Source organism: Montipora foliosa, chromosome 2 (genome assembly GCF_036669935.1).
Source record: "Montipora foliosa isolate CH-2021 chromosome 2, ASM3666993v2, whole genome shotgun sequence".
NCBI classification, from domain to species: domain Eukaryota; kingdom Metazoa; phylum Cnidaria; class Anthozoa; order Scleractinia; family Acroporidae; genus Montipora; species Montipora foliosa.
In genome coordinates this window covers 35,761,950-35,785,702 of record NC_090870.1, presented here as the reverse complement: position 1 = coordinate 35,785,702, position 23,753 = coordinate 35,761,950, and the positions used below count along the sequence as shown (strand labels likewise).

Genomic DNA, 23,753 nt, shown 5'->3' with positions numbered 1-23,753 from the left:
GGTACATGTAATCCACAATGCTACGGTGGCAGTGCGGTTAGGATCACAGAAGTCAGCTTCACAATCATGCGCAGAATCAAGAGCCCATCATCTCGCACAGAGGCGATCTTGTCACCAGGCCCTCGGATCTTAGGTGGAGATCTCTCTGTAGGGCCGAATAATTTATTTACGCGAAGTTTAGACAACATTTATAAAGTCATTCTCTAAGGCATGTTTAAACCATGACTACCGATTATGTAAACGTTGTTTTTCAAAAACATTGCGTCGCGTAAAACGTCCAATAAACAAAACTTTGAGGGCTGAAAGATATATCTCTCTTTCTCTTTTTGTTCCCTTAAAAGACGTTGAAAGGTAAACTTTTGAGAAAAAAAGCAGATGATAAGTTCACAATTAACGTCCGGGTCCCAAAAGATAATTAAACCTTTCAGGAGCGTCCTTGCAGAGACATTTTTTTATTCCCCAACCTTTCCCTGCTTTAAAATCTCGAGATCTCAACCAAACGCTCCGCGATGAACTATGCTGCGCGCGCGGCCCTGAACTCAATGGCTAATCACACATGCGTTGAAAGAAAGCACACTGAGGTGTCCTTTTTCTGACATTCCACTGACCACAACGTCTTGACTTTGAAGCGATTAACTCTGGCTCAGAGCTGGGGTTTTTTAAGTTTAAAAATCTCCTTATTTGGATGTAACGTAGCTCGTGCATTCTTACTTTTGTCCATATTTGGGCATAAAATTGGTGTCCTAAATTTCAAGGAAGAGTTGCAAGTTACACGCTTCAAGGTCATGTGCTGGGAAAGAAAAGGGCGAACACAAGTTGACACGTCACGTAAAAAAAGGTCAATTTAATACATCCAAGTGGACCTTAGGAAATTGAATGCAAAATGCCCGCATGATTCGAACCAATCAAAAACATGCCAAAAGCCACAACATTTTAAGGAGTGGCATCTTTAGCTTCAAAATGAATATTGGTAGAAACGTTGCAATGTCATTGCAGGTCCAACTATCCTATGGGAGGACAAAACTCTTTCAAGTGGTATCCGACCACTGATCTGATGATGTAATTTTCTTGATTTTCCTCTTCACTTGGGCAGTCTTCGTGAGAAATTTAATCAAAATAATTGTGAGCCAACCGCCCGGCTATATGGTTAGATTTTTCCAGCAACTTAAATGCGGGGATTGTAAATGTGCTAAATATTTTTAACACAAGTTTGTCTGTGATAACTTGTTCACAAAATAGTAAAGTACAACTTGCAAGGTGCTTAAAGGTAAGGCCTCTTCCGTGCCATGGCGGTTGTTCAATGCTCGGAAGTCCACAACTGTGTGGTTCAAAACTTGTGCGTGTATCATTTATCCCATTAGTAAGTGAAGTTAAGAGTGGATCAAGTGGTTGTTTCACTTGTGCTCACCTGACAATTTGTAATCTTAAATAATTCAGAGAGCACATGCATCCGTTTAATCTAAAAAAAAAATCCATCACGGGGAATTAAAGGCCTATGATCAGGAAACAAGATATGTTTGATTTGACTTGTGAGATGAAATGAAAGTCCTCAGCTTGAACAAGTAGTTATTATAAAATGCAGTCGAAATCCTGATGACATATGTCCCTCATTTCTTTTCTCTTCTTGCAAAGAGCTCTATCGCACCATCCTTAATCTCAAGGAGTGAAAAGATCTAGTCGACTGGTCTTCAGCGAATTCGCGAGACCCTGTTGAATGTTGTCTCCTGCTATAAGATTCCATTGGTAAGATACTGGAAGCCGTCGTAAAGTTTAGTTGTCAACGAGTGCATGCTGGTTTCCACAAGTTCATCGATAAAAGTTCCAAGCTGCTCCTCTGTCAAACTCATGTTAAATCGTTCTCTCATTGCGCGGACTGTGGAGGCACCGCGGTTGAAACAAGGTAGCTGTGAACCTTCGTCAAATTATAAAAAAAAAAAAAACAGCAAATAGGCTTTCAGGTCCAGGAAATTTATTTAAACAATGAAGTCAGTGCTCGCGAGAACAAGCAGCATTTGTGGTAGTTGCTAGAAGTATTGTAACCCTGACTATTAAACTATACCTCATCATTGCTTCCCAGTGAATTGAAACCTGAGGAGTGGTGGAACTTCAAAAAAACTTGCACATTTGGTGCGCATGACCAAACCACAAAAATTGCGTGAGTATGCAAACTCACCCACACAATATCATTGGGACATGAACTGGCTGTCCTGTCAAACAGTAATTTTCTGAAACCGCGAAGGATGTTTGACAAGAACACCAAAAGCATTCCCTGGAACAATGCTACAAGTATTCGCTGAAAAAATACTGGCAGCGCCAGCGATGCTAAAAGCGTTGCCAGAGTCCTTTGGCGATCAAACTGTAAAGTTGAACTGGTACAACAAATAGGGCTACCTGTTTGCATGATTTCGACCAACTGCAGACATTTGTCCATATTTTTGCGCGCGGCAAGGAAACCTTGAAGCATCAGGATTTTAAAGTAATTATACATATCACTATCGACTCCTCCCATCACCTGCAAGAAAAACAGATCGCTGATTAAAATAAGTTCACTGGAGTACATTAAATAACATAAAGGTTCCTAAATGTATACAATCTCTTGTATTTTATTTACGCACAAAAAGCCAGTCAAATTAACGTGCGTAACTTAAGTAAAAGTCATTCTGCGATTTTTTCTGATTACTGGTGGAGTACTAAACACAATCAAGAAGAACTAAGGAGGTATGAATGACCTCAGCAAACTCGAGTGTGAGTTTGAATGGCGAACTCTCGAAGCCAAGGTTACGAGGAGAACAAGACAGGATAAATCCAAAATCAATGTGGATAATATGGCCCTCTCTGTCCAAAAGGATGTTGCCATTATGCCTGAAAAATAAAACAAAAACTGTTTACTCCATGTACGTGTTTTGATAGGCACTGTGTTGATTAAGAAAAAAAACACACATGTCCGAAAATGCACCCATTTAGATACACACCCAAGTGGCATTATTTTTAGGTTTCGGTAAATGCATTTTTTTTATCCTTACTTGAGACACGAGTGATGTTGGGGACACCTTGTGACGCTTACATGCATCTAATTAGTGGCATTTCTGAAAATATCATGTTGTGTTTCCTTCCAAAAATATGATCACAGCGACAGCTGCCATCGACAAAATTTACACAAATCACAGCTATTACTGGGATTGGCTCAGAAAACAATGGACCAAAACAACCAACCAATCAACGATAAGATCCTACCCCTAAAAACAATAGGGTTGCGTCCTAAAGGGATCCAACGATCCGTTGTAAAGGTGCTATCTCCACAAATCCTCCAATCCCAAAGTGTGATGAATACCCCTGACTCGGCCCTCCGGTAACTTACTCCAGTTAAAAAACTTCTTCAATTCAGGACAAAGATTTAATGATTTCCGCAGGAAGAATCTTCAACACTTTACTTTTGGCGAAGTATATACGATGAGGGGCAAGAATTTGAAGAAAAAAATAGCCAAAGTAATATCATGCAGTTCTATTATTTTTGTCATCCTCTGACATCAGATGACAGAGAATTAATAGCCTCAGTGCATTTGAACTGTCTAAAGTAAGCAGCCTGCATCGATATTTTTTTGTTTCTGTTAAGTTTAAGAAGTATTTGAGCAATCTACAGAGGTGACAGAAGCCCTAATAGTTGTCCCCTTTTTTTTTGCAAGAAGCTATAAAAACGAGCCATCCGATCTCGAGATTACCTGTCTTTGACTTGCATGAAGTAGCACACCAAGCAATACGCTGCGCAACTCTGCACAAAATTGCGTTGCGCGTTAAGAAATTCTTCAGTGTTCACGTCTCCGTGTTCCTAGTTACCAAAGTAATAAAGTTACAAATCAAAGGAAATTAGAAAGGCAGAGGAAGACAGAGAAACAGTGCGTGCCGAAATATGAGTCCTGAAGGAGGATTAAGATCTACTTGGTGTTTGAGAAGATAACTGTCAAGTAATTGATTGTTTTCGTAAAGAGCTTTAAAGTAAGGTCTCAGAGTCCCCCAATGTCGTTCTGATTTGTCTTCTTTTGACACCAAAGTACACAGTTACCGAATTGTATTCAGAAGAAAATAATTGCGCTGCATTTTCAAACATATCTTTTCTTTAATCTGTAAACAGCAGAGCAAACGCACAGGGCATGAAACGGTGCCATCTTCGTTTCACGTGTTTTCTTGGTGAAAATAACGAAACTGGCACACTTCACAGCAGTGAAGCAATTTAATGGTTAAGTATTTTGGAACACGAAACATTTAACTGCCATTATTTGGCGCCAACAATGTTGTAAGTAGGAACATTAAAAATAGGAATTTGACATTCTGGTTTCAAGAAATTTCGCCCAGATTTTACAACGTGAATAGAGGATGAAATCAACACACCGTCATTTCCGACAACACAAACTTATGTTTTGGCGCAATATTTTCGTTGACGTTGTCCGTTCTCGAGAAATACCCTGCAAGTAATTCTCCAAGGATATGGATGTGACACCATTAACGTATAGTACAGAACTGTATACCTTGATAAAGTATTTTATAAGTGACAGCTGACTGTTCTTTTTAATTTGATGAAGCGACACAGCATTAACCACGGGTTCAATGAGTCCACTATCGTTTGAAGTCACTACAACAGCATACCTGACATCAAAAGCAAGTACGGAGGGAAACATTAGAATGATCGAGTGGCAACATTGGAATTTGGTACCAAGTGGCCAAATATGAAAAATTGAGCATGATGTAACAAATTATGTAGCACGAGGAGGATGTTGACCGAGACACAGTTAAGCGCTGGGGTATGTAATATCCTGAGAGATAACAACTCATTTAAATATCAGGCCCGGGTTGCTCGAAGAATGGTTAGCGCGAACCAGCGTTAAATACCATGGAAACTTCTGGGTTTCGATACCGCGTCACCAACGGTTAGCGCTAACCAGACTTCGGGCAACCGGCCCCAGAACTGTAAGAAACGCGTGTTTTATTGAGTAGGGAAAATGCATACGACCATGACAGATGGGCAATTTTGCCCTCATAATTGCACTGGAACAAGCATGAATTGAGAGACTAATTCGAGGGGGTCTTTTCAGATGTAAAGCGTAAGTTTTCTCCGCGTGTGCATCGATCGCATGCTCGTTTCAGCCCCAACCGTGAAAACACAATACAGCTTACGATCAAACTGAAATACCAATTCAGAATTCCCGTGAACACTGCATCTGACTTGTACAGTAAGTTAACGGCTTTAAAAACATAAACCTTACACGATTGGGGTTTCATTTGGATTCTATCGGGTTGTTAACAATAGTCGGTGCTCTATATGTGAGCTTGCATGAATTATCAGCCTGTACACGGCTATATAAACATGACCTGAAAACTAAGTTTTTATTGGCTGTGACCCTAAGGAACTATTACGACTTTCACTAGATTAGGCACCATAACCTCTGTCTACAACTTCTACAATAATTGATTTGCCACAACGAAATTTTAATACACAAAAAGAAAAGAACGAGGGGCAGAAGGGTTATATTTGTGACAAGGAGGGGTAAAAGAAACTACTAAGCTTCAGTGTAACATAGGCCTCCGTGGAACTAAACTTGACATTGATTATTACACCTTGCAAAGTTGCGGCGATAATATACTTACGGTCTCAGACGAAGAGGAACCCGTTCTTGCTTCCAAATTGCCTTTAAAATGAAGGGAAAAACCCTTTACTCATGACGCAATTTTTTTTTTCAATTCAAGCACTTGATTGAGATCGAAATAAAATGTTCCAAGTCGCAGTCAGACAGGGCGCAAATGCGTTATTGAACATTCATTGTAGAACTGAGGGGAAAGCGATACGAAATAGGAGGTTGTCTGCGCCTGGTGTAGTCAATTCCATGTTCAGAGCTTATACCCAGCAGATACGTTGATAAACCTTGCTTGAAGACTTAACAAAAATTATAGCAAGAAAGTCGCAGATCACCTATTCACACTTGTTGAATAGATGGAGTCTAGATAGAAGCAAATGGGATTCTGATCTCCCCGTTACTATGTCGAGTTCAGAATAATTTCGAGTTCCGTGAATCATCGTGTTGATGCTGAGGATACCCCTTTAAACATTGACTCTCAGCAACTCGGTTTCAGAGATGTATCACACTTTCCACACACCTGGAATTGGAGCAGAAGTTGGTAGGCTAGCAGCTCTTGACGGAGATCATCTCCACATTTCACAATCATCGGTAAAAGTCGTAATCATTGTGGTCAAAGAAACAACTGAAATCATTCATGAATTATTCGACTTCCTGCGGCTCTCCAACTTGAAAGAGTGTACATTCATGAGTTTATTGCAACGAAATCATTTGAAATATTCCGTTCGGTAAATGATGCTTATGCCAATTCTACAAGACTTTGAAAGTAAAATTTCTTTTCTAATCCTTAGAAAGGGCTAAAAAAATTTTGAACGAATAATTTATCCGACACCAGTTGTTGAGATAAATGGCTATCATCAGAGAATTAGTTTTGATTAGCGCTTATCGGCTGGCTGGATAATTCTAGGTCCAAGGGCTAGAACCCTCGATCTTTTGAATAGCCTCCCACGCAGACGTTCTTGGGGCCCCGTCACGCGTTCCTCCCCCATTAACTTCTGCTGAAACGAAAAACCACTTCCGTTCGTGCAGTAAAGACCAATAACAGGCCGTTTTCCAGTTTCGGGTAAACTCGTGTTTTGTATGGCATTCTTTCGCAGCATATGATTGGCTATACACAACACAATTAGTCAATTGGTTTCTTTAAATAGTGGACAGCCGTTGAACGGAAGTGGTTTTTCGTTTCAACAGACGTTAGTGGGGGAGAAACGTGTGACGAAGCCCCAAGAACATCTGCGTGGGAGGCTATCTTTTAAACTACGTACTAAAATACCAATTCAAATAGCTCGTATTCAAACATCGCTTCAAAAAATTGCGATACTTCGCACTTTCCCCTTACATCTCAGCGCTTATCAGTCTTTTTTTTCCGTGTTGCTACAGGATGGATAACCAAAATAGGTAGTAGCCTATTTCTTTGGTTTTTTCTTCTTTCTTAGTATAATATTTACAAAAGAGGATATTCCAGTTGGACACGTGACCGTATGGTGATGCTTCCTTTATCCTGGCCTCTTTGTCTTCCCATGGTTCTTTCAGAACAGCAGCTGTAACAGAACGAACAATGACTAAAATTACGCTGAGAATAAATGAGTCACCATAAAGCATAATTACGTTCGCAATCTAACAAGAACAATGACAAGAAACGATTATGAGCTCTGCCGTACTAACAAAGTCATCACGCAATTTACATGACAAAAGCAGTGAGGACTTCATCAATACGAGGTCACCGGCAGCCTCGCAGCCATTCATAGGCTAGGTCGCTGAGCAAACAACTTTAAAATGGCCTACTCTACTACATTATTATGCAAAAATTGTGGAGCCATTTTCTGTTGTTTTGTACATCAACATGGCCGTTACAACCAAGAATAAGCGTCTACGAAATATGCAACTAGAAACAGCGTTCCTCTTCCTCTTTACCCTCTAAATATTTGAAAGCACGAAGAGTAATGTTTACATGTTGTAGTTGTATGTAATGTTCATTTATTGTTTTAAAAAAATGTCTAAATTGTTCTGTGTGTAGTCTGGCTTGCCGGGATTAGCTCTTTGCTATTTGCAAGCCGGCCTAGTAATAACTTAAAGCGTTTACTGTCCATAAGTAAAACTTGAAAACTTGAAAACTTGAAACTCTTCCTCTGTAAAATAGTCAGAAGAGTTCTCACCTGAAGGATCTTCAGGGTCTCTTTTAAATAAAGCTTGAGGTGCACTGAGGGACTCTGAGAGCCTTCTCCTTATGTCCCCTGCTGCGACAAATGGGCCCTGTGCATTTAAAGATATTAGGCAATATCAAAAATACATGTACCATAATACTCTTTGTTTGTCTCTACAAAATTTTCATAGGAATAGGCCACGTTCGAAATATCAATATTCACACATGGTCAAATTTGAATAGTCTTGTTTAGAAATCTCCCTTGAAACTTGTGAGACAAAGAAAACAGAACTTGACCACAAAGCCTTGCAGCCTTCCCTGAATATTGATATATTGAACGTGGCCTATTGTTTCCAGTTTCCCAAGAGAAAATAAAAACAATGCTTATGCAAAATTTTGGGTAGGGTCGTACCTCTTGCTGAACACTTTATTTCATTGGCTGTGTAGTGCCGTACTTCCTATTGTTTTCTGTGCTAAATCCATCGTTATCAATGTTAATTAGATAGGCTCTTATGACACGGCAGAAACTGCACGTACATGTAACCGTGTTCGAAAACAGTCTTCAGGGATAAAATTAAGTTTAAAATCCGTAATCTCGAGCCCTCAAAGGTCACTCTCAGAGAATTGGTGCGCTACGATTGGCCAACATTTGAAGACTCCGTTTCACTGCTCGATTAAAAAGGCTAGAGGTTTCTACAAGGCTAGAGGTTGCAGTAAACCCGGGCAGTAGCATACAGTGCGGCCCTCGAACTAGGTTAGTATGAAGTATATATGTAACCGTTTGTAACAAGTAGTACTTCAAATTTCTAGCCTATGCAGAGAAGACTCAGACCTACTCGAGGTTGTTATTGTCGGCACTGATCGAAAGAATCGAGACCTCCAGGGCCCTGGGCGTCGTTTCTCAAAGATCCCGAAACTTTTCGGGCGCATTTCGGGTAATATAAAACGTTTTGTATCTTCAAAAGGAAAACGTTTCAAGTCCCGCGACTTTGCAATTGTCTTGTATTCTCTGGTGTTGAAAATATCTTCAAAGATCAATTCTTCATGAAATGAACAGATCTTGGTTTTCCGGATTGCTTTCCGGGCCCGAAAAGCTTCCGGGACTTTTGAGAAACACATCCCTGGTCCACAACGAGTTTTCAACCTATCTGCCTATCTCATTGACGAAAGCATGTTTATATGACGCGATTTAAAAAAAAAAAGAGATTTACAATGAGCAGCAAAGAACTGTCATCTGCCTACGGCGTCCGTAATAAAGAATCCCCACTCCGTCCCTTCGATGGCCTAATGGAGAGACTTGAAGTCATTCCCCATCCGCCTTATGGAAAGATACATCGTTCTATTGTGGGGTAATGTTTACAATCTATGGACACACATCTTTTCAGTCTCTCTTTTGCTCTAAAATGGTTGGACTTTCAAAATGGCTGAAGCTGCGGGTAGCAAATACTCTAACCAACGCCCGCGGTATTTGCGAGCCGCAGTTTCAGCCATTTTGAGGTAAGTACTTCATACATGGGTATATAGGGGTTTATAAGGGTATGTAAGGGTAGACATTGGTATATAGGGTTAATTATTTAAATGTATTATAATATACGCGTGGGAATACATTATAATTTAAATACACTATAATAGGGGATACATGAAGTACCTAGGCATTTTGAAGTGCTCGTTTCAACGATTTTAAGGAGAAAGAGAGACTGTTGGCAGTCTGATGTCTTTAATACATTAATCCACTAAGTTCAAGGGATTATAGCCGATCGTTGTAGCAAAGTAAAAACCGCTTACATCAACTACATCTTGCTTGGGTTTGTCATCGATAACCGTTGACCAACATTCATCTTCAGAGTCGACAGAGGGCGAAATCTTGCAAGATAAATCAAAAATGGGAATGTTAATCACCAGGCACCCGTTGTTCAAACGATGGATAGCGCTATCCGCCGGATAAATCACTATCCATAGGATCGCGCTACTGGTTTCGCTATGACTTACCCACTGGATAGTGATTTATCCGGCAGATAGCGCTATCCATGTTTTGAACAACTGGGACCAGTGGTCGGTTAAGGTTTGCAAATCACAAAAAAACCATCAATGGGATAGTTCAATCAAATACAAAGAATTCTGTAAATTTATCCAGACAACATTACGCAATTCTGATGAAGAAACGCAGAGAGTTCCATGACTCGCACGTTTACTCTCACATGGGCCTGGCATGCTACCAACTGTGTAAATGTGGTACTGTATAGTGTATACGTATTGTTCATTGTCTGTTGCTTTACACGAGACCCTTACCCTCGACTATGCAGTCAGTCAGTGTTTACACCCGATCAATGACTACGAGATAGGCTGCTTTGGATTGGACTGTGAATCAATGTGAAATGATAGGTCTTCTGAGGTCCTTTACAGAGTCAAACGTAGAACAGCGCGCAGTGCTGCTCATAAGATCTCGGTTTCTTGTGACAAATAATGTAACTTGCCAAACTTTACTGGGATTATCACTCTCCTACCAGAAAAAGCCAACAACTTCCTCCTAAGGCCTCGACAACAACCGGCATGAAATCAAGTAATGTCAATCGAAATTTAACATGATCAAGCACTTTTTGGTCCAAGGATCTACTGATGTTCCGTCAAAAAATGTGACCCGAACAAATCGATGTTTAAGTTTCAGTTACCGAAAACACTGAGTTCAAGAAATCGTTACTTCATAGTTCCTGATTTTATTTGATAACAACATCAATCATTGATGTGAATTAACTTGATTTCACTTGTAATATTCCCAATACCAGAGCACCTGTGCTCTGCTACTATGTAAGCTCCAACAGGGATTAGTATCATCCGCGCATTTCCCATTTTTCTACTTCTAATATTGAAAACAGAGGGACAATTAAACACTCACAGATAATTCAATCCCTTCTGCCCGACAATAGGTTGGTAAATGCTCTTCAGACCTAAAAAGAAAAACAACATTGTTCATTATTTAGATACTATATATTGTGGATACTCTTAAATAAACGTTATGTTTAACAGTGTGCTTTTCAATTGAGTAGCTGTATGTATTTGCTTTCAGTATGGTTGGCCGGTTTACCGTATATGATTTTGTGGGTCTGTTTTGATTGACCAAAATAGTTGTCGTATACGAGGTCGACCTTTACCTGATTTAAAACTTCTCACCTGCTTTGCCTTATCGTCTCACCTTGTTTGTCGTAAGGCAGGTTGGAATTGCTTGGATGGAAAAGACTCACTGTCGTTTCCTGATGTACACAACACTTCAACATAGATCATGTATGGAGCCTGCAATACAAAGGAAAAGCGACAGGATGGTTTTGGCTTGAATCTACATTGTAATACGCGACCCCACAAACAACTACAAGGCTTTCAGTTAAGAACGGTCTTCCATCCCGGTATCCTGATAAGTCAGGTTGCAGTGTTTTGACGAAAGGGACCATTAAAAGCATCTTAATAATCACTTGAAATTGCAAGTTTGCGTTTTCGAACTCTTTTTTGTGATTTTTATGATTGGCGTATCTTGTTACATGTATATGTCTCGTTCTTCAGACGATGCCAATACAACCGGGTATTCTGCAGTTACTCCATTATGTATGGCTAACAGTACCCAGACTATGAAAAAATATACATATGTAATTCTTTGTTGTCAGCTGAAGTTTTCCATAGATTGAGATATGACCATTTCACCTTGCAGATTTGCCGAGAACGGGAAAGCAAGATGACATGCTTTAAAATGTGCACATCCAGGGCCAATATTTTGCTCACTTAACACAACAATTTACATGTATTTGCTTCTTATTGACGTGGTCATGATAAATCGCAAAGACGCTAGTACTCCTAGTATTACCCAAAGAGATAACTATGCAAACGGATCAGTTTCCTGTTCCAAAAATTACTTGAATGATGTTGTGTTCAAGGTAACTTTAACTTCAATTGATCACATTTTTATTAACCCTAAAGTAATGGCTTCTCTTAAGTTACAGCCGTTTAGCCTTTCTCACTCATTAAACTTGATAAATCAACGGTGGCACGACAGAATGTGCTATGCTTTTGCTGTGTTGATTTGTTTGACTACAGTGTAAGCCAACGACTGAAATGATTGTGCCTGCCACAGTGTTTACAAGGTACACTGTACAGTGCAGGTTTCCAACACTGCTGACTGGTATGATCTACAAGTGCAGTTCCTCAGCTCTAAAAAGTGTAAAATCAACTGACCTTGTCTTTGGAGTTCAGCACCACGGCAGCAGTGTGGGGTATTCTAACAACAAAATGGTCTCCAATTCCAGAATGCACTGGTAAGCTTACTTTAGCAGGCAGGTTCAGATTCAACAACGACAATTCAGCAAACAGTCTAGAAGCTAGAGCAGAAAGGAGGGAATCATTCACCTGGCCCAAGAATACAACGATGACAATGATGACTAAATGGTTTACGACATTGTTTGCAAAAATGTGCAACTACATGTGGTGTATGCGAAAAGCACTCTTTTACAACTCGTGATGGTGATGGTAAAAGTGATTTCTTTTGTTGTCTCATTGGCTTTAGGGCCATCCTCCCTCACATTAAAAAAATTATGTCCTTAATTACTTCTACCAACGATAGAGCAATAATCATTAATTGTTGCCAATTGTGGTACAATGATATACTCACTCTTAAGATCCTTGGTTGGGAGGGATGTGAGTCTCTTGCCCACAGCAATTAATGCGCTGATAAATTCTCTCTGTGCCACAAGCCTTGGAGTCTAGCAAAAGAAATTTGATTGAACTCCTTAATAAACAACATCAATGATTGCAATCATGAATTTTGAGAAAATGAAAAAAAAAATGGTTAAATTCTCTTGAGCAGTGCTATCGTCTGGGGAACACTTAGGCAAGAATTTGCAGACACAGAAGGGTATAAACAAAATAAAAACTGAGACAGTCTGCTTCTTTTTCTCTTCTGCACTTGTGTGTCCCTTTTTGGTGGGAGAATTTTGGGTGAAATGGGTACAAAACGGGCTACTGTTGTCTGAACATCAATCTCAAAACAATCAAATCTTCATCTGGCAACAAACATGCATGAATGTTACCGGTAAAATCCGTTCTCAGGTGAAATACGTCTTTACCTATGTTAAATTGGTGATCCTCATTTTACCTACAGTAAGTAGCATATGCACTCAGATGAATTAAAGAACCGTTTTTGGAAGCCTAAATTAAGCCTAGAGAAAAATTAGGGTCAGCTTAGGATTTGTTTTGGTTATCATACATAGATATCATACAAAAGTAAATAATAAAAAGAACTGTGTTGGGTTGAGCATGTTTGTTGTTGTTAGTTCACTGGTGAAGACACAGGACTACCGATCTGGAGGGTGCGAGTTCGAGTACCGGTAAGTGATTAGTACAGTCTTCTGTTTCCTTACTAAGTATGTTGTGATGTTGAGCCTAAAGAGATAAGTGTATGATTACAGCAACCGCCGGATAAGATGATACAAAACAGTAAGAAGGTATGTTGAGATGCGTAAGGCAATGAGAGTTTGAGGGAAGGTATAGTGTTTTCAATCCTTTTGGGGGGTGGGGGAGTGCATATTCAACCCAGGTAAAAACGGATTCAACCTGAGAACGGATTTTACCGACAACATGTACACTGTATGTGTATGAAACCCTGAATGTGGTTGCTTGGGTACAAGCTATTAAAGTTGGAGAAAAGGACTGGGAAGGGAGGAACAGGAGACAGGACCAAGAGGTCTGCATGGAACACGAGTCAAGAGGTCACAAAAGGGATTTTAGACAAAGCTGGGAAAGTAAAAGAAAGCTTGGAATGCACTGTATCAGCTAGTTTATTATTATTATTATTATTATTATTGTTGTTGTTGTTGTTACTATTATTATTATTATTATTATTATTATTATTATTATTATTATTATTATTATTATTATTATTATTAGAGCAGTTTTCAAATGAGTGTCGTAAACCCAAAACCAAAGTAATTACTTTGGCCAATCAAAAAGGACAGAGACAATCCGGTAAACCAATCAAAACTTGAAGTAATTACACGTAGCCGACACAAAGCGCGGGAAAATGTGCACACGCGAGCCATGATTGGTTTTGGTTTTGGTTTCACTTCTGATTGGTTGAAAAAGTGGCGCGAGAACTTTGAACCAATCACTGAGTGAAGTAATTATAAACCAAAGCAATTCGCTAATTTCTTTCGACACTCAATTGAAAACCACTCTATTATTATTATTATTATTATTATTATTATTATTATTATTATTATTATTATTATTATTATTATTATTTAAGTATTAGACATGTCATATTCAATGAGGAATGAAAAGGCACCAGTGACTATAACAAATGCTTGAAATAGGCCCTTGAGCACAAGTTAATTGTTTCAACCACGTTGGCTTACATTTGGTAAAAAGCTATGTCCGACACACAGCTTTTATTGGGACTTCAACAACAACAACTTTTCTCTCTTTTCAATGTTTTCATAGAAGTGCTTACCTGGCAGCCACAGTCAGGAGTTCTAACCAATTCACTGAGCGCAGGACTGGAGGCATTTGGAGACACCATTGGGGAGTGTTTGGAACAGCGACTATCAAATGCATGGCCATACCTCAGGTCCCCATTTCCTGGGGACTCACACTCATTAGACTGTAAAAAAAAAAAGACTCTTTGGTAAAACCCCTTGATACAACTTAAAATAGCATAACAAGCATGGTTCTTATCAACATCAATCATTATCATCTAACATGAAAAAAGATACAATGTAATCACCTGTGTTTCTAGCTCGCCATTATTTATAAATACTATGTACAAACAGGCATGACTCAGGCAGTTGTTTTTCTCTACTGGTACTTCAGCCAGTGCTTTATTGCTTTCAATTACTAGTTTCACTGCTGGAAATTCATGTACATTAATTAAGGTATATCAATAATAATAATATTCATTTACATGACTCACTTGCATCAGGCGGCTCGAGGCTGCAGTAATGGCAGCAGTGGCATCCGATTTTGACCTCTGGTGAGTCTTCTTCGTGGGTGTGGTCAATGTCCCACCCGATGTTCCTGGTGTGACAGGTGAGGGCAAGGCATGAGACCCAGCAACTGTTGACGGACTTAAAGGGGATCTGTCAATAATACAAAAGTCAAATAAAATGGTAGGTATACATGTAGCTGAGTCAAAACATTACCTCAGTTGCAAACCCCAACCTTTTGGTTTGCTTTATACATTTCGTTTCGTTGGATAGGAACATCCAGACAGTACATTAAACTTGACTCATATTCATATTCTTCTCAGTCAGCAACGAAACCATGATCGCAAACTGGGAGTCAAATTCAGGAACAACCTTAATTTAATCGGATAAGTCGCATAAAGGTATTTCAAAGGTGGAAAAAATCTCCTCGAACGACAATATATCCAGCTGATTGGAAACTATGCGTGTGGGCAGCTGATTTTTGAGCCTCTCGCACGACTAATCAACAGTGTGAAAACATTCTACATGTGCGGTGACTGTCATACAAACACTTCATGAGGAAGAAGGTATTCTCATTGCTCCCTTGATAAACATTTCTTTGAATGCGATTTTTGGTAGCAAAAGGTTTTTGCCTGATATTTATTCTGATTGCTATCATGCGACAAGTCTTTGTGCAAACGTACTAAAAAATCATCATATCATTGCGACATTTGTTTACATATGATACGTATGTAGACTGTAGACTCCACTTTTTATTTTGTACTGTACACGTTATAAAAGGAGATTCGACCGTGCATTGAGATGTTGCCACAAAAAAGTTCTTGCAGTCCAGATTTCTTCACGGAAAGAAGTTCTTGCTGTATCAACTTCAACATGTAACTGCAAAGAAGTTGTTGCGGCTGGTAGGATTGTGGCGCAAGGAGAAGCAAGAAGCTGCAAAAAGCTGCTGGCTTGCAGACGCAAAAAGTTCTTGCCCGTGCATTATTTTTGGGCTGTACTGTACGCCACTAGAAACAAAGTGTCAAATGTATTCTCTCGAAATTTAGCTGGAAGAACAGCTAGAGTAAGGGCTACCATTAGCCTCTTGTTTGTTAACTTAACAACATACTTTGGTCGACATTCCTCTAAAACTAGTTGGAGAAGTCTTGTCCCTCTGGCATACTCCTTGGAAGGAAGCCATCCATCAGCACAGTATGCTTCCAACAACCAGGATGCCTGCAAGCCAAGGATGTTGCAAAAGTATTCATTAAATATACAAAATAATGCTGCTTACTGTTTAAAATGAAAAACTATGCAACAATGTCACTGCTGTACTTTATCCTATGAAATTTACAAGGCCAACAATTTTCCCTCCCTAAGCCCTATTAATATATTTGGCAATAATTTATAAAAGGGCTAGACACGGATTGTCATAAGTAATTTTGTCAGTTTTGTAATCAAAACTTCAAACAGCTTGGAGATGCAAAGACAAACATGTGGACAACTAAATAGTGCAAATGGCTGAATACAACCTACACAAAAGCCAAGGAAATGGTTCATAAAATATGATTGAACACTTTTGACTACTGGCACCTATGTACATGACTTTTACTTAACCTAAAGTGAGTTTTGCCTTTACTGTTCAGCTTTCCCAGGGTGAGACGAAATTCCAAGCATCAGCTTGCCCTTCGAGCAGGCTGTAATTTCATCTTACTCGCCCAAGTCTCTGAGGAGCTAGCCCCAAATATTTTAGTTTGAATTCAATGCCAATGTGCATGGCATGCTGCTTGTGCTCAAAAAATGTTCAACTTTTGAAGATCGTCATTGGAAAAATAATAACCAACAACTAAATAATATTTTATTCAAACAACGTTAATGCAGGCTTCCCAGGCACTACTGTAGCTACTGAAACTGTACATATGTTCATGTAACACACAGTTACTAGATGATTTAATGAAAAAAAACAATGAAGCGCTATGCGGTGGAATTTGCCTTTAAAAAGGTACATGCACTTCTTGAACAAGTGAACAAAATTTATGTACCAATCCTCTTACCCTACCATTACGGATTAGGCAAGCACTACCCCAGAAACAAAACAACATTGTTTCTTGTTTGTATGTTGATTCTCTTGTCAAGATGATCCATCCCAAAACATACAAGTACACTGTACGTGTTTGCAACAAAATGAAGGCAATAGGATGAAAAAGCAGCTACATTGTACAGTAGTACATGTGCAAAATTCTCTCTGTTTTTGTCAATAATTATTGCCCTTGCTTTTTGGGCTTGTGATCATCACGACAAAATCTCAGATGTGTTTCTTACAAAAATCTTGGAATTTGAAACTGTCAGTGAACATTTCTTTTCTTGACACACAAATAAACTGAATGAGTCCTAAATGTATGTCTAAAACTAAAACCTTGAACAAGAAGAGTCAAACCTTCCTGAATTCCTATTTATCACTAATTTTTGGCCAGAACGCAAAACAGGGCCACCTTTAATTTACCTCCTCTGTAGTCCACCTACGTGTAACACAATGTTGTTCTGGAATAATCACAAGTAACCCAGCAATGTTTGGAGTTGGTGAAGACATAATGGGGAGATTCACTTCATGAAAAAGTTTTTGAAGAGCCCGCGATCCTAATCTCAATGATGATTGGTATTGCGCATGTGTGGCAAGTATGTGGCAAAGTGCAAACTTGATTTCAGTGCATTTCTTTGGACTTCCACCAAGAATGAATTGAATGCATAAGACCAATTTGATCCCAAGAGTGTAGAAAGCGCTGATCATAAATCAAATGCAAAAAATTAATGGCAGCTTCTACACGATTCGAAAATTTCTTTGTGCTACAAAAGTCTCACTAACCTAATATCACAGGCCAATAATTACACAGGCCAACAAGGCCAGAAAGTCTAACTAACATTTTATATCAAGGAATAATTTACTGGCCACCATTTTGTGCATTTGGTTCATACATCAACAAGTAAAGAATTACCTGTAACGCAAAGGAAAAGGTCTTGCGGCACCTTTCCACCAAGTATCTATGCACAGCTTCTGACACTTCGTCCACATGGATGTACATATTACTGAAAATTGAAGGAAAATCTTGGTGATAGCAGCTCTAGCAAAAAGCTCTTACAGTACTGCCAGACTGCGTACTCAACAGTAAAGTGAGGTCTCAATGCTTTTGACCTAAGAGAAGACTATCTTGTTTATTCAATGTTCAATCATGTGACAGGTCAATACCTCCTTTGTTTACAATAATTAGTAATTTTTATAAAATAATATTTAGCCTAGTACGAACACTCTCATTGCTCAATAGCTGTGTTTAGACACGGCTCTGATATCACACAAATTTTGATTGGTTATGTATTGTCAGACGTACGTTTTGATTAGCTGGTAGGAAATATGAGCCTGTATCAAGAAAATCTGTTCAATCAAGAAGTATTTTATAAAAGCAATAGAGGACTTTTTTTCTGTGTTTCCATAGCCTCATCTAAACACAAGGGGGAGTTGGAAGAATTTGAGACAGTTATAGACCGAATGCATAAATGGCAGCCAAAAAAATATTCTTTTGTTTATGCGCTACTTAGCCTCACTAGCCTCATTTGCATGGACAAAAGACAAAAGAAATGTTGCTTGAGAGCGAGGCTAGTGAGTCTCATTAGCACATAAACAAAAGAATACATTTTTGGCCATCATTTATGCATTTGGTCAATGCAAACCCCTGACTGCATCTCGGGTTTGCATAACTGTCTCGAATTCTCCCAACTCCCTCTCATTGTTTAGATGAAACTATAGAAACATGGAAAACGTCCACTATTGCTCAAGTATATAATGTAGATCATAAATAAAGTTATAATTACATGTATATAACTCATACCCATTTCGTTTGTATAAAAATTCCAACACAATTCAAATGTCACCCTTCTAACTACCCCTCATACAGCCCTATCTTACCAACAATATTATTATTACTATTAAGTTAAGGACATCAAATTTATTAATGGGTAAACCATTTGTGGCTCACCATGGTAACATGTAATTAGCCTTTAATTTCTCCCAGTACCCTTGATCTGTCACTTATATGCACCAGTTGAACGAATTTGGAGTAAGCAGAGCATAGCCTCTCAACAGCCATGACAGTTTCATGACAGTTTCATGACAACGATACATTAAAATCACCAACTATATTACATGCTTCTCCGAACAAATTTGATGTTATCTATTATTGCATGACCTGTACACTACAAAAAGATCTACATGGGTAAAACAGGGAGAAAACTAGCGGACTTTTCCACAAAAGTTTTCGAGTTGTAGAGAGAAATGACAGTGACGCTTCAAAAGCAATACATGTTAGCATGTGATTGCAATCTTGGCTAAAGTAACAATAATGGTATTTGTAAATTGCATTAAATGTTGACATCAGAGAAAGACTTCAAACTGAAGTTAAACTTGTAACAAAGGGAAACTATTAGGACCACGTATAAGAGTCAGCTGACGGGGGGATGCTTTGAAGTTTAAGTAAAACTGGTTCAATGTACCATAAATAATGCACATGTTAAAATTATCAGCCAAAACACATACACATGTACAGTAAAATTAACAACTCACATTAATTGTGGTAAGTAAAAGTTGACTTCTTCATCTTCAAAACTCTGCACAATAAAATAAGGTAATTAAGTTCCTTTTGTCCTGACAATACATTTCAGACGTCAAAAAATCATATTTTACATGTACTTACACAAAGCCCTCAAAGTACATGTACAAGATTTCTCTGTTAATAGACAACAGAATTCCACAAACATTTTTGCACGACTTGAAATGACAGGGTGACGGCGCAAATTAATGACAAGCAATATTATTAATTGGGGATTTATAGGTAAGTTCACATTAGGTTATAAGAATGAACTGTAAGCTTAGCAATAATGGGTCTGTTAATTCCAAACAGCCCAATAATCCCTCTCCTCACAGACAACCAAATGGCACTTACACTGTATGCCTGTGTCCTCACTGGAAGAGTGCAGCAGGTGAGCAATGGCAGTTCACAACAAAAATTCATTGAATAAAATATTAACTATGTCAAATTTGCTTCAAAATTCTGATGCTCCTGACCAACTTTCTCAATGCAAGTGACTGATTGAATATCCAACAATATGTAAAATCATACATAAAATTGTTGGCTTAACAATAATGGCTCCATCAATTCCAAGCCCCATCATTCCCCATCCCCCGGCATTTGTCGATTTATCGGTAATGATGTAAGTAATAGCGCACCTACCAACTGGGACCAGCCTTCTTAAAACTGACCCTGTCATCTGATTTACTTCATGTTTTTACATTAAGGGCAATTAGAATAATAATAATAATAATAATAATAATAATAAGCACGTACTACTCAAACTCCAATAAAAAGAAAGCATTGTTTGTCCTCATACTCCAACCACTTCATGACCTGGTGAAGCAATGATGAAAAAAATGCCTGTTGAATGCCCGAGGGTGGGGATGTTAGGGCTTGGAATTGGCAAAGCCATGATAGTCATGAGTCAACTTGACATACTCATAAGTAGTGTTACACAGAAAAGTAGGTGAACCATTAAAAACACTTCTTTCCAAAATGATGGTTATTCCAAAGAGGGCATAGTTTCATTTGTTTTTATTTAATTTTTTTTCATTTTATAAGAACTTTATCAAATAATGAAAACCATGACAATGACAACCCATTAAATAATTATCCCTTTCCCTCCCAAGAGTGACACTTACAGATTTTACTCTGTCTAACGCCAGACGATTTTACTCGTCATTGGGGAACCCCACAGGGGTGAAAAGGTTAATGACAGCTAGATTCACTCAAAAACTATGTCCCCATTAACCCTTTCCCTCCCAAGAGTGACACTTATAGATTTTACTCTAACGCCAGACGATTTTAGTCGTCAATGAGGAACCCCACGGGGGTGAAAGGGTTAATTACACCGGTTATATCGACCATAGCCCCCTTAATAATTAACACTTTCCTTGATAATAATATGTGACACTAAATACTTACAAATAGCTTGTTTCCAAGATAGGTGAGCACCCCAGGTTCTTTGGAATTAAACAGATATGCAACTGCTATTGACATATCAAAAAGCTTTGACTCAAAGAGTCGCAGAAGCCAAGAACTCTTCGGAGGTGGTAAGCTACCATCTGCACTTGCAATAGTTTCATTGAGATCGAGTCTTAGATTTTTACGTAGCTGCCTTCTTCTGCGTTGCATTTCAATGTCCATCATTTCAGAATCTGATTCAAGATGAGAGGAATCCCCATTTAAAAGGGGTTCTGCATTTGGGTTATTATTCTCTGGCATATGAACATCTTTATTTAACTGCATCTCAAAGGAATGATCAACACTCTGGCACGATGTAAATGTATTGGACTTTGGAAATAACAGAGAAAGCTGTGATGCAAAACATGCTCGACCGTCTGTCATTACCTGACAATTTTCTTCCTTGCCAACATGTAATTCGACAACAATACCAAAGTCGTTTGAGGTCACTAGTGCGTTCCGCCAACATTCATAGCAGCCACTGATACAAAATTATTGATACGCATTAATGAACAGCACTTGAAATACTCCAAAGGTTTAGTTGTTTTTTTCACTGGGTGTTGCTCGACAAGGTGATAACTTTTCCTTGCGTCCTCTGCTGTATCAAAATCACCTCCCTTCTTTTCCACAACGTATGTACAGTGTAGTTTGGTTTTATTTTCCCGACCAAATCTTCTTACGTGATTCAAATAATTTAAACTGCACCACCAAGCTCTCCTTCTTTTCACGGCCCATGAACTGGTAAGTTGCCGATCGATAAAGTCGAGCCTGTCGAAGTGTAAAAACTAAACGACGTAGATAATTTCTTTGTGTGATAAGTACCACGAAGGAATCGGAAGTGATATTATCCTGGCCGGCCAATGCAGTTTGAAGTTCACCAGCAAAGGGAGGTTCTATTTTTCTAGAATATTTCAGAATGAGGCGGCGTTACACAAACACACACGTAACGACATTTGGCACTTGTAAAGTTGCTAATCCAGAAAAATACCCCAACGGTTCAATGAAGCGCGTTGTCCTCGACTCAGATGACACATATCGGTTCGACACCTTCTTATCGCGTCCTGCCTCAGAAGATCGATCCTGGCACAGATGAATCCCTAACGAAAACTGTTTTAGATATCGTGTTTTGTTGTGTTGATATTGCGGCCACGATGGGGTAGACCGTCCAATTTTCTACCAGCACCAAAACATCCGATATATACGCTGTACCGTGTTAGTTTGCAGGGAAGAATCAAACATCTGCTGCATTTACCCACAATGCTACTTCGGCTATTTGGACGAGACACAGCCTCGTACCCAGGCTCTTTCAAAGTTCTTCAACCCCATTTCATTTATTCGAGATACCACAAAAATAATTTTTAAAATACAAGAAAAACGAAAGCACTACTGTTGAAGTTTAGCTCCTTTAAATTTCTTGTCATAGAAACATCGTTAAACATAAATAAACTTAGAAGCCTATTCAATTCTCATTAGTACAGCTCCCGCTTTTTTCCTACGGTGTTGTCTTCTCCTAGGTTATACCTATCAAGGGTATCCGCTCGCAGCCGGATATAATTGACTGAGAAGCGATTTTGATGAGGGAGGAAAACCGGAGTACCCGGAGAAAAACCCTCGGAGTCAGATCGAGATCGATTGAAACTCGACCCGAGGCCAGGGTTGAACCCGGGTCACAGAGATGGGAGGCGCGGTTGATTACCACTAAACCACTATATAAACCAACCTGACTCCCCACTTTTGCCAACCTATTTGGCAAAATTTATCCATAGAACATGACGTAAGCTTCAGTGGAAATGAGTTGTTGGTGGTTAACATTACACAGTCCCTGTCGACAAGAAGTACGTAAATTAAAACAATAGAAGGTCAAAACAGTCGATTTTTTTTTCTAAGGCGTATCCTCTCGTAGAGTAAATCAGAGGGAAACAAAGCCCTTCGCAAAATTCAAGATGGCGGATAGTGTGGAAATATCTTGCCTGCTAGCAGAGGTCTCTTTTCTTTGGTGTTCGCTGGGTTGACGAGAAAGAGAAAAGATACCTCTGCCATGGGTCGAAACTCACTGTGTTGAGCTTGCGCATTGCTTACTTAGCGATCAAATCCTCACGTGATACTTTATGTAATTTAAACCCAGCTGTGCACCCCACTGTACACCCGATTACTGCGCAGGACACAGTGAGCTCAAGTCACAGTCAGAAAACATATCATGGGGCATACGATTTAAAGAGTGTCGTCCAAGGTTGTGGACACAGAGGTCTCTTTTCTCGTTCTCGTCAGTCCAGCGAACGCAAAACAAAAAAGACGTTTGCTAGAAGGGAGGGAAATATCGCAGAAGATCGTTTAATACGAAGCCTGAACAAGAGGACCAATTTTTCCTGTTTAATCACAAGCTAATTTCTGCCACGCCAAGCCACTACGTTCAAAATGAAATCATCTTCGAGATCACATTCAACTTTGGTGGCTTTTATCGGGGGATAGATAAGTTGATCCTAGAGTCATCCACATGTGACTAGGGGTTACATGCATGTGGCGCTGATGGTAGATCATATGCTTGTAATAATAAAATGAAGATAAAGAATGGCGAGAGATAGTGCCTTATGACATCCCATTAGTGCCAAAAATGGGTGTGAGTAACGATTAGCTAATACTTGCTGTCTGCTTTCTGTCAGAAAAACAAATTCGATTCATATACTTCTCCGAACCACTTTATAGCTGATTTTACTGCTGATTTGGATGGCGAAAGTTCGTTGCACTCAATTGAAAATCATTTCGTAAGATTTAGTCTTGGTCAAGTGATATTAACGAACGAAATGATAGATGAAATGAATCGTATATTGAACTGCGGATATGAAATCAAGTAAAGCTATGATCCTCGCAGTTATGCCGCAATTTTAGCAATTGCGTAAAGAAGCCTTGCGTTCATTACTGCGGGGATCGTAGCTTCAGTTGATTTCATATCCGCAGTTCAGTATAA

At 39.1% G+C, this 23,753-nt stretch overlaps 1 protein-coding gene across 1 annotated transcript; it reads right to left on the bottom strand.

The window, feature by feature from the left end:
• Positions 1-830: 830 nt before the first annotated feature.
• Positions 831-22,055, bottom strand: LOC137992950 (phosphatidylinositol 4-kinase beta-like). The gene is made up of 20 exons (XM_068838549.1): positions 20,750-22,055; positions 19,318-19,361; positions 17,699-17,789; positions 15,835-15,941; positions 14,714-14,879; positions 14,255-14,404; positions 12,419-12,509; positions 11,986-12,128; positions 10,958-11,055; positions 10,661-10,712; positions 9,553-9,630; positions 7,781-7,877; positions 7,085-7,165; positions 6,148-6,227; positions 5,641-5,681; positions 4,524-4,641; positions 3,720-3,826; positions 2,730-2,862; positions 2,392-2,512; positions 831-1,912 (listed from the first exon to the last, which is right to left on the bottom strand). The coding sequence occupies exons 1-20, from the start codon at positions 21,170-21,172 to the stop codon at positions 1,728-1,730; spliced, it is 2,406 nt and encodes an 801-aa protein (XP_068694650.1). The 5' UTR covers positions 21,173-22,055; the 3' UTR covers positions 831-1,727.
• Positions 22,056-23,753: the final 1,698 nt, after the last annotated feature.